General features: G+C 40.2%; 1 protein-coding gene across 2 annotated transcripts in view; it reads left to right on the forward strand.

Moving 5' to 3' along the window:
- The window catches only part of ORC5 (origin recognition complex subunit 5), a 65789-nt gene that overhangs the window by 9826 nt on the left and 38333 nt on the right, over window positions 1-17630 (forward strand). For both annotated transcript variants that reach the window (XR_013991156.1, XM_081023723.1), the window contains exons 5-13: window positions 2454-2528; window positions 4793-4904; window positions 6734-6864; window positions 7700-7748; window positions 8754-8844; window positions 11561-11613; window positions 11857-11969; window positions 13376-13423; window positions 15982-16092. Coding sequence is in view for 1 of the 2 variants with exons in the window: in XM_081023723.1 (XP_080879849.1) it covers window positions 2454-2528; window positions 4793-4904; window positions 6734-6864; window positions 7700-7748; window positions 8754-8844; window positions 11561-11613; window positions 11857-11969; window positions 13376-13423; window positions 15982-16092 (783 nt within the window). In the remaining variant the exon portion in view is untranslated. The remainder of the gene's footprint in view (window positions 1-2453; window positions 2529-4792; window positions 4905-6733; window positions 6865-7699; window positions 7749-8753; window positions 8845-11560; window positions 11614-11856; window positions 11970-13375; window positions 13424-15981; window positions 16093-17630) is intronic.

Raw genomic sequence — 17630 nt, forward strand, 5'->3', positions numbered from 1 at the left:
TTCAAGGGAGACTTCCCCTTTACTGCTTCCTGGTGCAAAAATCCCATACTGCTGCTGAAAATAAGCACCAGGTGGGCGTGGCCAATTGTATGGGTTCTTCACACCCAATCATTGCCCAGCAGAGAAGGACCCATGTCATCTTGTTCGGTATTCAGACAGTTGCTATTGGTGGAAGAGATCTTCCTACATTGAAGACTCCCACCCTTCTAGCGTAAGAATTAGTGCCAAGTGGGAAGTCAAGGAAATGCTTACTTAAATGTACAGTATCTTTATGCATTTAAACAAAGTACATCAAAGGACCTCCTCCATTTTCTTCAGGAAAAATGAGCATTTGTTGTTGTTTTGTCGTTTAGTTGTGTCTGACTCTTCGTGACCCCCTGGACGAGAGCACGCCAGGCACTCCTGTCTGAAAACTGCCTCCCACGGTTTGGTCAAACTCATGCTGGTAGCTTCCAGAACACTATCCAACCATCTCGTCCTCTGTCATCCCCTTCTCCTTGTGCCCTCAATCTTTCCCAACATCAGGGTCTTTTCCAGGGAGTCTTCTCTTCTCATGAGGTGGCCAAAGTATTGGAGCCTCAGCTTCAGGATCTGTCCTTCCAGTGAGCCCTCAGGGCTGATTTCCTTCAGAATGGATAGGTTTGATCTTCTTGCAGTCCATAGGACTCTCAAGAGTCTCCTCCAGCACCATAAAATGAGCATAAAATTTATGCTCATAAAATGAGCATAGTTAAGTGCTAAAAATGTGGTGTGAGATTCTGAAAGATTACTGCTGTCAGATGAGCATGTTACAGTGGGGCAACCCTTGATTTAACTGGTTTTAGAACCAATTTTTGGGAATTAATAATGTTGCTTATCGTAATATTTGAAATTACTTGAAAATAGATAATAAAATACTAGGGCAGGACATTAAATATTGCAGAATGATCAATTTTATTGGGTAAGATGTTGGTAAATCAGAACAATTAAGTGTTAAATTAGAGCATTTCATTCTGCTGTGCATGAAAATAGACAAGAGTGGGGGAGAAATCAGTTTATGTGAATTAACCTGTGTCTTTGGATTTATTATGGGGCGGTTTAAATGGAGATTGATGGAAGAACTTGCGTTCTGGTAGCACAAGCTGGCAAAACTAATCTATGCTATTTCGTTTCATTCGTAAATAGCCTAAGATATTTCAGCCTCAATTAATTCGGTGAAAATTAAGATAAATGGATGGTCTCTTCAGTGGCTTCTAAATGCTTCTCTTAATCCAAGAACAGGTACTGAACAATCATGATTAATCATGAGGCTCAAAATGATTCATTTTCCCCGGTGAAGGATGGTGCCAATAAAACTTTGTGTTTATACCTGCGTTGAGAACAATGTGTCCTTCGTGTTTTTTCTCTCCTGTGTTTGGAATTGCAATTCATCAGTCTAGTTATCTTTAACACATAAGAGCTGGTGTAGCATATCAGTTAATGTGACCTTTTCCCTGTTGAATCCACCAGGTGGCCTTAGCCAAGCCATTACACACACACACACACACACACACACACACACACCGCCCCCAATCTCAGTATGGCAGTCATAGAAAGAGCAGGAATATAGGAAGTTGCTCTCTATTGTCTGTACTAGAGACAAAGCTGCTCTCCAAGGTTTCAACCAGAGAACATTCCCAGTCCTACCTGGAGCTGCCAGGGATTGAACCTGGGACATTTTGCATGCTATTCCTTGACAGCGTTGCTAAAAGGATTACTTAGATGGCGTACGTAAAGTTCTGTATAAAGTGTTTGCCTTTATCTTTAAGGCCCACCTAGAGTTTTTATTGTAATCATTTGGTATATACATTTTGTTGCAGAGAAATAAATGAATGCATAATTTGTTTAGGTGGCCCATCGAGTACAAACATCCCTTAATAGCCCTCCAAATAATTTGCTGCCACTACCTATTAATGTATAGAGAGCCTTTTGTAAACTTGTCTCTGTGATTAAAATGCACTGTGTGGAGTGAAATCTCCTAATGTAGTCTTCCTCAGGTCACCCTCCTTAATTGTAGAACTCTGTAAATATATTTATTTGTGGAAAATAATATCTAGTTCTATTGGTAATTTGATAGGAACACATAGTTTTAGCATAACAATTCTCTTTAACAGTTTAATTCTCCCTGATTATTCTTAGTCTGTTTAGCTTTCAGCTCCTCTAACTCTGTCCTACTCCCTAACTATCCTTTTCAGCTGACCTCTGTCACTCTTAATTCTACCCCACCACATTCAGTCCCACTCTCCTGCTGTCTATTCATCCACCACTGCGTTTTCCTATTTGGATTAGGATCCCATGTTCATATATAAAGTGATAACCAACATTAATCCTACTCAGAGTAGCCTCACTGGAAATCAGTGGACTTAAGTAATTCAAATGTTTTAAATTGCTTATGAGTTACTTTTGTGTAATAAAATGTCTCTTTGGTTTTAAAGGTTTTGGATAAAGCAGAGCAGCTGAGGGAACTAGAAACAAACCTCTTGCCAGGTTTCCTTAGACTACAAGAACTGGTAAGTAAATTGACCAAGGAATCCTTATTGAGCGACTTCACTTTAGCGGTTCTTATAAAACAAATTTCCAGTATGTACTATGTAGGTTCAATGAGCCAATTTCTGCAGTGAAATACGGTGAATCCACTATTCAGTGGAACTCTGGGGCATTAAGAAAGAAAGAAGTACCATCCCTCTTCCAGTTACAGGACACTGCTTTCTTGCTCACCTGGAGGCATCCTTACCCACCACAGCTTGAAGAAACTAACTTTTTCTTTTGGAATGGGTCTCTTCATTCCCCAGCTGCATTCTATAAAACAGCTGGCTCCCACTTGTGCTATGGGAGGAGCAATACTGGAGCCTTCTGTTCATTCACAGTAAACCAATAACCATTGTGATGTGTACAATGGTCCAGTGTTGGAGACAAGGGAATCATCATTGTCCCCTTTCTACTTTGGAATTATGTTGTGTAAAGTAGATGTTTCATGTTGCTTGTTACAGCTTACCTTGCTTTTGTTTTCTGGGACAGGGAGGTTAACGATATGCTCCTAGAGCATTTGAAATGCTAGTTCAGGGTTGCTCTTCCTGCCAGTTTCCCGTGCATGCAGGAACCTGATAAACGGTACTGATCATTTTTTGTAGATGTGCATTAATCTTGGTAGCACACTGGAATGGAGAATGCGCGTGTTGCTTGCTTTGGCACTTTCATGTGTTTCTTTTGCAATAATCTGATGAACTGTAACAAATGTGACTGTAACAAATGTGAGACTTCGACTGCAGGGAAGAAATGTGTTTTGCTTTGGATTGATGCTGGCTTTTGCAGCAATTCAAGTGGATTAGAGAAGCATAGTGCATGATTCTTATATCTTGCCAGTAGGTAGGAGCCAAGGAGTATTGTGAAAAACAAACAAGACTCCTTAACTCTCCTACCAGGAGAATAATTAGAGATCAACTTGTTGGAAAATTCCTGGTGCTTCTCTTGGGAAGGATGGCTACACAGCTATCATTTTTTGTGTGATGGTGAACAATAGTGATGTGCAAAAGAGGCTTGGAAAGCTAATTGATCTTGATTCAGAAACTGATATATGTAGCAAGATCATATTGTGTGCTATGGAAGGTGAGATTTGAAAGCATAAACTGTTCTCTTAATGGGAAATGCTTTTGTTTTCATGTGATACTCAGCTGCTAGATTAGGACAAGTGCCTTAAAATCTTGGTAGGTAAGTTAAAAGGTATTAAAAAGCCTTTGCCTCCCTCACTTTATTATATGTCTGTAAAGCTCCTTGAGTATCTTGTGAGGGAAGAGACAAATTTTCTCTCCCTCCAAATAATTCAGGCCTGAAGGGCAATTGGCACCTCTGATTCCATAGGTGAAAACACTTATAAATCTGCATTTATAGTTCCTGAAGCCGTATGGATTTGATTTCATTATAGAAGCCTAGATTCCTGGTCTTCTGGTTGTCAGTGGAGTTGCCCTTAGTGTAAACTGATGCCTTCGAATCCGTATTGTTAGAAACTGTGTAGGGTAGTAAATTCAAAGAAACTGAGGCTAGAATCCTATATATGTCTGCTCAGAAGTAGAGGGTTGGACTAGATCAGTGGTGGCCAAACTTTGCCCTCCAGCTGTTTTTGGACTACAACTCCCATCATCCCTAGCTAACAGGACCAGTAGTCAGGGATGATGGGAATTGTAGTCCCAAAACAGCTGGAGGGCCAAGTTTGGTTAACACTGGACTAGATGGTCCTCAGGGTCACTTCCAACTCTGTGATTCTATGATAAGGAAGTCTCAATTCAGATGCTGTGTCCCTCATTTTCAAGCTACAATCCTAGGAACATGCTGCTGTAGGGAACTTGCTCAAGAAAGGAGGGAGCAGTGATTTGAAGACTGACAATTCTATGTCTCAATTGAGCTCATAGGCATGTTCTGAAAGCAACTGACCAACAGATGGACTGTCCGTTTATCTTACTAAGATTTTAATAATTTAAGAGTCAAGCTTTTTCAAGCAAACACAAGCCTCCTTCCTGACAATTAAGATGTGCAGCCCTATTTAGCTTAAATGCCATAGTGCACAGCAATAGAACTGGATTTTTTAAAAATGCAGATGTATTAGCTGCTTGATTAGGCTGCTTACGGTCTTATGATTATGCAAATAATTTGCAGTAAAATGCTGAATCAGATGAGTTTGTTTCAATTAGAAAGAAACTTCACAAGTTTTTCTGTGACGAAAAACGTAGCTACAAGGTCACCTTTTCCCTCTCTCCCCTCCCCAACCCCTGTCCTCCAGACGGAGAGAAATGTGACTGTGGTCCTTCTTAGTGAAATTGTGTGGGAGCTGCTTCGTCCAGCTACAGGATGCCTTGAACCATTGCCGTTGTTTTTTCCGGACTACAGCATAGGTAACACAATACACTTATTTTGGGTTGTTCGTGGCTATTAAACATAATAGCTAAACGAAATCTCTGTCAATGGAAGCTGTATACCTGAGTATCAGATGCTGGAGGCAAACCTACAAGGGAAAGCTACCTTCTCTCCACAACATGCTTCCAAGTTTCCAAAGGGAACTGGCTAGTTACTCTTGGATGCAAACAGAATACTAGATTTGATGGGCGCTGGGATGATGTTTAACATCTACTTTTTGAAGAACGAATAATTAGTACCTTTATTTTCTGTATGTGTGTATACATCACACCCCTTGCAGTCAAAGGAATTAAGAACTCCTGGTTTGAGAGAATTAACCTGGTTTTATGAAAAGGATGGTGAAATCCAGAGCTGGTTCTAACTCATTGTGAGAGAGAAATTATGTTGCTAGTTAAACCTCAAAATCTTGGAATTCTTTATCTTTAAGTGCATATCACATTACCAAGTTTTCAGCACTGTTGTAGCTACCAGAACTGGTCACCAGCAAAATGCTTTTTATATAAAAGAGCTTTTTATGCTCATGGTTGGGTGGGATGGAGCTGAGAAGAAAAGAAAAAATCACCTCTCCTGGTGTTCTAAACTAGGTCCTAAGCATAAGAGTAAACAGTAGGTCTGTTTGTTGCCTTGTCACAGATTCTTAAATTCAGATACTGATGAAGATTGACGCAGTAAGGATTGCATTAAAATGCATTAGTGTTACAAATAGCAATACAGAAAAATATAGCTATGAACAAAATACTATGTAATTAATGAACAACTAAGGTTGGTATATAGCATAATGATTAGGGCACACATAGCAGCACGATGACTTATGAAAGCAGCCCTAAATATCACAATAGGACAGCTGGAAATTATAAATATGTATTGACTAAAGCTGGAATCCATAAAAGTGCATGTTTTTCTGTAGTTCAATACCTACACTGAATTAACAACTCGGGTCAAATTTGAAATGGAGAACTTGTTCTTACCCTGAAATCTGGGCCTGAAAGAGAAATTGATCAGAAGGGGCAACTTGGAGTTTGGTCTGATTAAAAATGCCTGATTTAGGGTACTTAAAGTTTGTTTAGGTTTTATTGTTGTACTCACAGCTGACTGAGTCCGAAAGTGTGTGCCTTTATCTTGAAGAGGCATGACTGGAAACATGTAAGCTTCCCCCTGAAACTGTTGGGATACTGCCAGGGAGACAAAGTCCATCATGACTCCACGTCGCCTCCGGACGATCCATCGATCTCCCTTGAAACAGTATCAGCAATTAGTGACATGAGCTCCAGAAATAGCTTGCCACATTCCAGAGCTGATGCACGCTCTATCAGCAGAGTTCGCATAGCGAAAGATGCACTCAGGAGAGCATATTTACAACTTTATTCAGCGTTGGTCAGAACAAAGAGAAAACATGACTGCCTGCTTCAGTGTCTCAGATACAGAGAGAAAACGAAAGCATAGACACAACAGAAACATCCTGTGAACAGGAAATACGCATGCTGTGACACAAACATCCTGCTCCCTTTTAAGGTGTAACGGAAATATCCTAACAGAAACCAGACATGGTGATTTTGACAATCACTGTTCTTTCACGTTGGAGACTCCTTACTACTGGATTTTCCAGAGCTGATTAAAAGGTGTTCAGTGCTGAATTGCCAGGAGGGGATTACAGGCCCTCTGGAAGAAAGGGGTGTTTCCTGCTGAAGTATAACTGTATATCTAAAGTGTGCAAACATTGTTTGTTCTCTGCATAATTTTTAGCCTGAGAACAATTCTATGATGTGCTCATCAGCTTTTTGTTTTTCAATGCTCTTTATTTAAACAGGACACCTGCAAAAGATTCTGTCCCATGACCATCCTCCGGAGTATTCTTTTGATTTTTATGCTGCATATATAAATATTCTGCTTGGCGTTTTCTATCCTGTCTGCAGGGACCTGAAGGAGCTCCGACATCTAGTAAGGGATCTCTTTGGTGCTTTCATAATGAATGTGGTGTCATAGTGCTTTTGATGCTGGCTTTGGAATTCTTAGAATGTCCTATATAACATAGCATGTGGATTCTGTGCTATTTCTCAGTATGTAACCAGGTGTAGGTTGCTAGGTTGTCGGCTCGGCAGACAAGAAAGAGAAGCTCAGCGAGCTTGCAGCCTTCACAAAGCCACATTATTGATCTGCATACATAAAACTAACATGTAGGGGCTGGAATAATGTAGCTTTCTCACCAGCAGCTGAGCAAGTTCTGAAAGACATGGTTGCTGTGTCTGAACATCCTTGAAATGTACTAATGCCTCTTGGTTGCCTAGATGAATAGGTACACAAATAGAAATTTCTGACTTTTATGTGGCTGGACTGTAACCTACTGTACAAAGATATTTATATCCATTGTTGCATCCACTCCCAGCATGTGACCATTGGAAAGTTACCCTCTAAGTTATGTGGCTCCAGTACTGAAAGAGATTCCCCATTGCTGTCTTAAAATATGGACATGCATTCAGGACCTTCAGGTTACCAGATACGGCATTATACTGTCCTGCTTATCCATGCCAAAGATTTATTTTGTTTTTATGGCTCTGTGCAGCCACTAATCCATCTACCCTTTTCTTGTTTTATTTCTCCTGCATGCAATTTCATTGTAAGCTGCTGCTCTTCAGAGTTGGAGAGGGGTGTTGCAGCTCCTTTTCGGATAGGGGTGGGATATTTTTAAAATGTGTCCCAGGGTTTTTTCAAATTCCAGGGATGTAAGGATTTAAAATGTGGGATGATATCAATTATACCACTGCTTGTCTTGCAGGCTGCACTCAATTTTTCCAAGTACTGTGAGCCTGTGGTCCAGCAAAAGGGTGAGTGTTTTTCGTTCATATGAATAAATAATGGATGGTTCTAGAGAGGAGGCAATAAAAAGCTTTCTGAGTCTTTATATGTTTCTGACCATGATTAGACAAATCAGAAGTGCTCCTTGGGCTGATTTACTCTTCCTCCTGCCTTCTCTCTCACCTGGGCATCGTTCTCTTTCAGTTTTGGGGCTTGCTGTGGAGTTAGTCTTATGTGTATTCCCCAAACCACAATTGGTAATCATTGTTGGAAATGGGGTGTGCAATACTTTAGGGGTCATGGGCAGGCTCAGTCATCTAATCATAGTTAGAAGATCCAGTGTGCTTTTTGGACTCTGCTAAACTGAACAGCAAGATTGGTTATACCCATAGGGCTGATCTCCAAGGAAGGAGAGGGGAATGCTTTCCTGAGAGAATGAGTGAGAAGGTGGGGATGGTGCAATTTCAGTCTCTTGAACAATGGTTAGGTAATTGGATGGTGCTTTGTCTGCACCTGATTAACAAGGAAAGGGCAGGACCGAAGAGTCTTTTAAGCTAAAAGGATGGAGGTAAGACATAGAATTATCAGTCAGTAGGGCATGGAACTCTTGATCTCAGAGTTGTGGGTTTGAGCCCCACATTGGGCAAAAAGATTCCTGTATTACAAAGAGTTGGACTGGATGACCCTTGTGGTCCCTTCCAACTCTACAATTTCCATGATTGCAGTTCCAGTTATTCTCGGATTGTACACATCTGCATAGGAGGGGAGAGTGCATAAGCTGAGGTTTGTTCTACCTTATGCATATCCATGCTAAACCATCGGTCCGTTATCAAGACATTTTTCCATTATGCAACATTTGCAGCATAACAGTTATACTATAGTTTGATGTTATGAACATAATCAGTACCAGAATCTCAAAAGAAATGTGCCTTTTAATCTGTAAACCTATATTAAATCCAAGAGCCAGTGTATCACCTGAACACTTCTCAAAGTTCATCTTGAATCAATACTACTTTTCTGTGTTTGTGATACAGCAAGTGAACGTGACACACGCAAACTTTGGAAAAATATTGAATCCCACTTGAAGAAAGCTATGCAGACTGTTTACCTGCGGGAAATATCAAGGTAATTGTCCCCCTCTTTATTTTTAGAAAGCTGCCTCTCAAGGCTTACCTAAAATGTCAAGTAGGTGCTGTAGGTGGTAGTCTTTCCTGCTAAAGCAGATGTCCTGGCTTTTAAAAATCTGTTAAATAGGTTACGCCTACCAATAAATGAAAAATAATGCAGTACGTGTCAGTTTCTAAATGGAACATTAGGATAAAGATGTTAGGTAAAGGTGCTGCTAGATGAGATATGGGAAGTCTGCAAATGAGTGTGGTGTGTTGGTGGAGAGGTGCTTGGGGTGATTTATTTATTTAATTAGTTTAATTAATAATTTTTTAATGCAGGAATTATGTGTTTTGGTTGTTTTCTATTTTTATGCTTGGGTTCCTTTTGTAAACTATATTGTAATGACTCCTTTGTTAAGCGATACACACAATTTGATTTGAGGTACTTAAATTTCTCCCACTGAAATTTGTGAGATTGACTGGTTAAATCAATTTTCTTCACTTTTCTCATTCTTCCAGAGAGAGAAGGGGTTTTTGGATATTTGTGTGTGTTTGCAGGGGACAGGTTATATAATCCGTAGCAGAGCTTTAAGCTGAAGGTGTGTGATCTGAGATGCAGCAAATGTGTATATGGAAAAAAGTCTTCTTGTACCTGGAAGATTAGCATGGCAGGGAGAAGTCTGAAAGGGGTTTTGTCGCCGTCCCATACCATCCAGCATAACTGGATACTAAGCTCATGCGATTAATATTTAAAATTTTCACTGATTTCTATTGATATTTATGTTACTTTAAAAAGTCAATACTTTAACGCACTTTAGAATCGTATTGTACAACTTAGCATTTTGCTATACAGATAATAATAATAATAGTAACAAAAACAATAAATTTTTATACCCCCCCCTCTCCGGCCAGGGCTGGGCTCAGGGCAGCTAACACCAAATATGAATTACAATAAAACGTAATAGAAAAGAAAAACAACAACAAACAATTAGAATATAGCTTAAAATGCAGCCTCATTTTAGTAGTGGCCCATAAATCAAGACCATAAAGGGAGGAAACATCAGATATTCACCCGAGCCAGCTATCCATGCTGGTCCTATATGGGCCAGCAAAAAAGCCAAGGGAAAATTTATATACCAAATCCCATATAAGGGGTCAGAGTGAGTCTAAGCCGAAGGCCAGGTGCAGGCCCTGTGGAAAGATGTCAAATCCCGCAGGGCCCTGGTCTCTTGTGACAGAGCGTTCCACCATGTCGGGGCCAGTGCTGAAAAGGCCCTGGCCCCAGTTGGAACCAATCTAACCTCCTTGAGGCTTGGGACCTCCAAAGTGTTGTTATTCATGGAAGCTAAGGTCCTCCGTGGGGCATACCAGGAGAGGCGGCCCCATAGGACAAGTCTTTTGTAATTAACTGATTGTAGAATATTATTCTGTTTTACCTACACTTAACCCTTTATCCATTTTTCATTTACATGAATGTTGCTGTGTTTAGTGACTATTTTGGCCAGCAGGCCACAAATAGGGGTTTCCTAGACTTGAGGACTAGCTTTCTGTTCCCCCCTCTCTCCCCATCCCAGGTGAAATCATTTGGTGTTTTCTTTTGCGGGGGGGTGGGAGTCATTCTTCTTGCTACAATTCCCTATCCAGTTTGGATACAACAATGAAATGGAACCAGAGAACCTGAATGGGGAGTTACCTAGCAACTGAAGCATTGTGTTTGGGTTTTTCCCATTCTACCCCTGTGCATGACAGTTTTAAAGCTAGTATTGTTTCTTTAGGCAGTTTAATATGGTTGGCATTTAATATAGTGCTTTTTGAGTGATCAAAGTATTTCACACACAATGCTTACACAACCTACCCCACATGGTAGGTCAGTAATTTCCCCATAATGCAGGTGAGAGGCTAGAAGATTATGGCTTACCTAGGACCACTTAATGAACTTATGGTTTTGGTGAGAAGTGAACTAGAGACTTGCCTGTTGATACTCCTAAACTGGGTCTATAATGAGGCATCAGTAGTAGTAGTAGTAGTAGTTGCTTGCAGGCCAGGTTGCACCATCCTTATGTTGTTGTTGTTGTTTAGTCGTTTAGTCGTGTCCGACTCTTCGTGACCCCATGGACCAGAGCACGCCAGGCACTCCTCTGCCAGGCAGTCTTCCACTGCCTCCTGCAGTTTGGTCAAACTCATGTTGGTAGCTTTGAGAACACTATCCAACCATCTCGTCCTCTGTTGTCCCCTTCTCCTTGTGCCCTCCATCTTTCCCAACATCAGGGTCTTTTCCAGGGAGTCTTCTCTTCTCATGAGGTGGCCAAAGTATTGGAGCCTCAGCGTCAGGATCTGTCCTTCCAGTGAGCCCTCAGGGCTGATTTCCTTCAGAATGGATAGGTTTGATCTTCTGGCAGTCCATGGGACTCCCAAGAGTCTCATCCAGCACCATAATTCAAAAGCATCCATTCTCACTTCCATACATCACTACTCCTTAGGTTAGATTTAGCCAATGTTAAATCCAAGAATAAAAGTTACTTTGCCTGTTTTTGTCTGGCGAACTGATGTAAATCAGAATAATCTGACATCATTGTTAATCGTCTATATACTTTTAAACAGTTTAATTGCATAATTATTCTTATTCAAAAGTAACACAAATGCACTCACTCATCTCTAAAAATCAAATGTCTAAGTGTCTTGCTTTTAGGCATGGCAAATGCATTTTTAAAAATAGCTGCATTGTCTTTTAGCTCCCAGTGGGAACAATTACTCCAGGATGATGGTGAAGCCGGGCAACTAAAAGGTATGTGAAGAAGTAATAGTGTAGTGTTAATTATTGACAAAAAATACCCCTGTAATTTGGAGCAATTCAGTCATTGTCTTCAGTATGCATTTGCGAATACACCGACAGTTTAAAGAAACTAAACAGGCAGCACGGAATGCGGGTACATATTCTCTTCCAGCAAATGGGGTTTGTGGTGATCAACACTGGTTAACTTAAGTCTTCCAAACTCATACTTTTTTTTGTCTCACAATTTTTTTCTAGGACTTTCAGCTCATGCTCATGTAGAACTTCCATATTATTCCAAGTTCCTACTAATAGCTGCATACCTTGCTTCTTACAACCCTGCCAGGACAGATAAGAGGTTCTTCGTGAAGGTAAATAGGTTTGTTCTTTTTGCCGTAATCTGTTCTAGCATTCTTTAACATTCTTTAATACCTTTGTATGTCTCTAAAGAGCTTTATAAACCATGGCTAAAATACGCTACTAGCTCTACATGTTCAGCAGGGCTTTGATCCAGACTTGGTAGCGCTTCAATAGCAGCAATAGCAGCCTCTCGCCTCAATTCTATATGGCAAAACACTGTTGAAAGTGGGGGATATAGTTGGATCTGGGGTAGAGATCAAAGAAAAGAGCCAAAATTCCTAAATGTCCTAAAATGTCCTAAATTCTTCTCTGGGTGGTTGGAGAGTCCCCTGGAGCAGAATTTTTGGGAAGGGGCATGGGTTGCAGGGGAAAGTAGATGTAGATGAAAGAGGAGTCCTGTTGCACAAGTGAAAGTCTGTGTGATGTTGGATTTCACTCACTGAGGGCATTGGAAGCATGGAAGCTTTTTTCTAATACTGGGAGAAAAGCCTAAATCTAAACAATTGGTTGGTTTTAATTATTTCAAAGAAATGAATTGTACGCGATACATTTTATTAATCAATATGCTTGTTTTATACTACACTAGGAAAAATAAAATTTAGATGTAATTTTTCCCTTTTTATCTTTATAAATTGCTTATTTTTAATAAAAATATTCAGCAAGGCAACAGTTTGATTTACTTTATATAACCAAATAGCAAAATCTGAAGAAACGTCAGTGGTGGGGTGATACCAGCATTTGGTTGGCAACTCTCCAAAATAATTAACCCTCCATGCCTTCCATCAATTGCTGTTTTGAACAGGCGCAAAATTGGCTTTGTATCTAAAATAACTACTTCTTTACCTAGATTTGATAAGGAAGCAAGGAAAGGCTGGCAGCATTTTAAAGTGAAGCAGTAGCTGCTTCATCTTGTCAGTTGATGGAAAGAAAACATTTTCCCCCTCCCAGTCTTTTTGCAGCTATTTTACCAGTAGGGAGAGAGCGAGAAAGCTGCATGTTTTAAATGGCTGAAATGGTTTAGTGAATTTTCAGATAAATTTATGGATAACTGTTTTCAGAGGTACACACAATTACTTTCTTATTTATTTTTTATCTTATACCTTCCAGTAAATCTCCCCCCCCCCCCCCCGTTATAAATACTGTATTTTTTCAGTGGTGTGCACTGTCTGTCACAGTTTGACGTGCCATGGGCAGGCCACAGTGGGCCATATTTTAGTATTGCTATTGTCCATACAGGGTTTGTGAAGAATAAATGAAATAAGTTATTACATGAAGTATACCTGCAACAATACAGTTGTTGTGTATGCTGTCACGTAGCTGTGTGATATGTTCAGTGAAGTTGGGCTGTTCTCCCCATATAAATTATGTACCATTGTAAATAACTATTTCACAGTTGGAATTTTCTTTTCACTTGCAGCATCATGGAAAAATTAGGAAGAAAAACTTTCAGAAGAAACATGAAAAGGTAAATTCAGCTTTCTGTTTGATAGATTATCTCCATTCTGGTATACAATTGAAACAGAGTGTCACTAAATTGTCTTAACATATGATGAAATGTCCTATTTTATTTTCCTGTATATTCTATGATTGCCTTGAGAGGACTTTGCCTTAAAAGGTGACCTAGAACTGCCTAAAGGAATAAAGGCAGCCACGCCCACAGGTGGATGTGTTATCTTTCTGCAATAGTTTGCATTGCTGGAAAGACCACCCCTTCTTTAGTTTGATCTGTGTCCTTTTAGACTTTTTAGGGTAGGAACTGTTTTGACTGAACACCCACCTCCAAGGAAACTCCACAGACATGCATATATAATTCCACACATGCAAAAATCCCCTGGTGGCCAGAGGCAGGCAGAAAGTTTCACTCCCTTATTAGCAATAGCAGAAACAAGCCAAATAAGAATTTATATGCAGATTTGCTGCTTTTGCATAATTTGTACAGGTTGCAGAATGTGTTTATATGAATAACATTAGAAACCTGTCAGGGAACTGCCATCAGTGCAGGAGGGAGAGAGCAAAAGCCAGATGGATTATAGAGAGCCTCCAGGGATCGTGGGAAGTAGCTCCTCTTCAACGGAAGAGAATAAACGCGGCGCCAGTGGAGAGGAGGTGCAGGAGTCGGAAGTGGCGAGGCGGTCCCAGGACTCCTTGCCTGGGAGAAGCGGGGAGGGAAGGGGTCCTCCGCTGCCCACGCCCTCTTTGCGCAGAAAGCGTTCGCGCAGAGAGGGAAGGCGCAGACTGGGCGTCAAGGAGCTGCTTTGCTGGAGAAAGTTTAAGAACCGCCCACTCACGGATTCTGCCAGCGATTGAGTCAGCCACGGGAGAGTGGCGCTCCGGACTGATAACGTTTATTTTGGCAGCCAAGCCAAGTCTACACAGCCAAGTAGGGAGATATTTGCCTGCTTGCTCCCGAGCAACCCCTTGGAAACATAACAAAACCCTTCCTGGATTTTTATACCATTGCCTATGATTGTTTCCTCCGCTCCTTTTAAGATTGCAGAGCTGCTGTATCTTTTTGATAACTAGTGCAGTAGAATGGCTAAAGTTGTTGCTGAGAGAGATTGCCATCCAAAGATTTAGAACCGCGACTGCCTTCCCTTTAATCCTAGTTGTGAAGCAAGGAAAAATAAGGAATGCACACTTCAAGAAGAGATGTTGAAATGAAAGATCAGTTTATGGAATGAAAAAAAAGTTTCCCACATCTACAGTTTTATACTGTGTAAATTAAATAAGTTAAAACCATGCATTCATCATACAGATTACTGGGTTGTAGCAAATGCTGACTTTTTCTCCCCATTTTTCCTTTATAAACATACTAGAGGCTCACCTGATCTTTGAATGTGCACAGAGCCTTAACAGAATTCAGGTGACCACATCATAGCTGTGTACTTAAATTATAAGTGTGGAACATACAAGTTGCATTGAAATTCTTATTACTGGACCTTGAATTACAGTCCCCTGGCTATCTAAATTCATTGTGAATCATCAGCCTTTTCAGATGTTGCACTAAGCATGGGTGTTTGGCCTGCAAGTGCCTCATGTTTGCATGCTTCCGTCTTTGGCACAGCCATGAGATTGGAATCCTGCTTCTAACCAGACTTCCTTGTTGCATCCAATCTCTGTGAAACTGGTTCAAACAGAAAGCTGGGTTTCCCCACCCTTTTAAATTTATTTAATCAGTATAACTAACTGAGGCAGAATCTGGCAGGAGCACCTGTACAAGCCCAAGAGCAATAAGAGAAATCTGTGCAAGAGCACTCTCAATTTATTTTAATGACGCTTCTGTAAGAGGCACCCTCAACAGATTGCATTGCCTGTTGTTAGTGGTTGTCACTACTACTAATTATAATCTTCATTGTGTTACTGGCTAGCAGGGGTGGTGAAGCCATGGCCCTCCAGACACCAGCCTCATCACATGTGAGTTTTTAAAAGGGGAGGGGGAACCCACAGTTGCAGTCCGAACGCTTGGCCATTTTGCTAGAGCAGAGCTTACCAACCTTTTTGGACCAGTGGGAATATTTTAAACTTCATGAAAGTGCTGTGGGCACCAGTCACAAAGTGGCTGCCATGGGCACATGGCATAACATAAAATGCTGCAAATGTTTGTGCTCCTTTTTGTTTGTTTTCTTCACTTGGACAAGATGTCTGTTTTCTAAAATAAGTCTTCTTGTCTCTAACAGCTTATTTGATATTATTTGCTAACTATACTGGCATCCTTTTGGCCTAGATGAGCTTCTAATACTGTGGTTTTAAACAGTCCCAACTGTTTTTCTGCAGTCTCTTTATCTTTAAAAAGTTGGGTTAATATGTATGAAATCCTTGTAATTTAGTACAGACTGATTCCTGAAGTCTTGAATGCTTTTACTCCTATATTGCAAAACAGTGTATTAAAAATAAAAAGCGGGGCTTTTTGTTTAGTGTAAAAACGTATTGCTGTTTGATAACTGGAAAAATAATATAAATAAGATCCAGCCTGCTATGTTCCAAGAAAATCCAGCTGATGAAATATACTTTTTTTTAAAACAGACCAGCAGTCACCTTCTTGGGCCAAAGCCATTCCCTCTGGACAGATTGTTAGCAATATTGCATAGCATTGTTGATAGCCGAGTTGCTCCAACTGCAAATATATTTTCTCAGGTGAGTTAAGTTCCTAATATAAATTTTTTAGACAACAGTTTACTGGTTTCTCTTTACAATATAATTGTAAGCTTTGGTTGTTTCTTGTGTTTCCCTAATTAACCACTCACAGAAGTTATTTTAAATATTTAATGAGAAATTGACTGTGTGTTAGCAATTGAAACTTCCAAAGGTTCAGACTCATGGTTTCTCACTGGTTGTCATTTAATTCCAAATGTTACCAATCACCTTCTGAAGAGCTTTTAATGCAGATTTTAGCCAAGTATTTGTTGTGTTCATGTTGATATGTAGAAAGTCTGCGCTGCATGTTGCAGCTGTTCATTGCTTAATATAATAGGCATGATTTAATAATCTAACATGTGCTCAAGTTATGATATATACACACACATGAATTGTTACTTGGCACTACAGAACAGTAAACCACCTTTTAAACTGGTTCAAACTTAGAAAGGTGTTTCAGGGTTTTTGACCTGGCAAGGAGGGAGAGGGATTAACTTGAGAGTTATTCACTCATCTTTACACTTCTCATATATTTTGCCTGTTGCCCCTTCCCCAAGAATTATGTCTAAAAGGAAAGCACTGTAAATGCAGGTAGCTTCACTCAGGGTAAGAGTAGTGAGAAATGTGCTTGGTAATTTGTATGATGCAACCCCACCATCACCACCAATGAATATCTGTCAAAAATTAAGCAGTGTGGTCTTGAATATTAAATCAAAATGGTTACAATTGGCAACCAAAATGATAGGCACCAGAGCACTGACGCCATAAAAAAGAGAGAAGGTATAGCATATCTAATTTGCAGCACAGCTGTTGTTTTCTGACTCCAAAAATGGTCCCAGTATGGTCTCTCTTACATTGTTGGCCTAGATGGGGAAACCATATTCTTCCTGAATGAATATAATTTGTCAGTTCTGTCATGCAACACACACACAAACACCTCTCATTCTCCTCTTTTTATATCCTTCTCTTGCAACCTACTTGAAATGTGACAAACAGAACATATGCACCATGTGTTATAAACATTAACTGCCACATTCAGTTCTCTTTTTCCCTTTCTTCTGATTTTGGAGCCTTACTGAGTTGATGCCATCAGGTGTCCAAGTGGCTACCATTGACCAAAGGAATAGGTTAAGTAATTTTGAATGCACCAACTTGCTAACCGTGTAACCTACTCTCCTGGTAATGCCACTAAGAAAGAACTTTGTTTAAGTTACACATTTGAGAAAGAACATTGTCAACTTTCTTTATAGTGTATAGATCTTGCTCGCCATGCTCCTTCATTCCCCTGCCCTGTCTTAAGTCTATAGCAGTATCTTCTATGTAACATTCTGATGTTTTTATTGAGTCAGTTTTCACTAGATGGCAGCATAACCCAATGAACAAGGGCAGTATTTCAGGAACTGACCCTCCATCAATGCACAGGTTTTTCTTTCACATTAAATAGAAGTGTCGGATGGAAGTTTACCCAATGCAACCTTCCCTGTTGTGTTTAATAGATAGAGTAGTTGTCTGTGTAATAACTATCTGCATGTGTGAAT

Source organism: Podarcis pityusensis (assembly GCF_964106645.2).
Source record: "Podarcis pityusensis genome assembly, chromosome: 10".
NCBI classification, from domain to species: Eukaryota; Metazoa; Chordata; class Lepidosauria; order Squamata; family Lacertidae; genus Podarcis; species Podarcis pityusensis.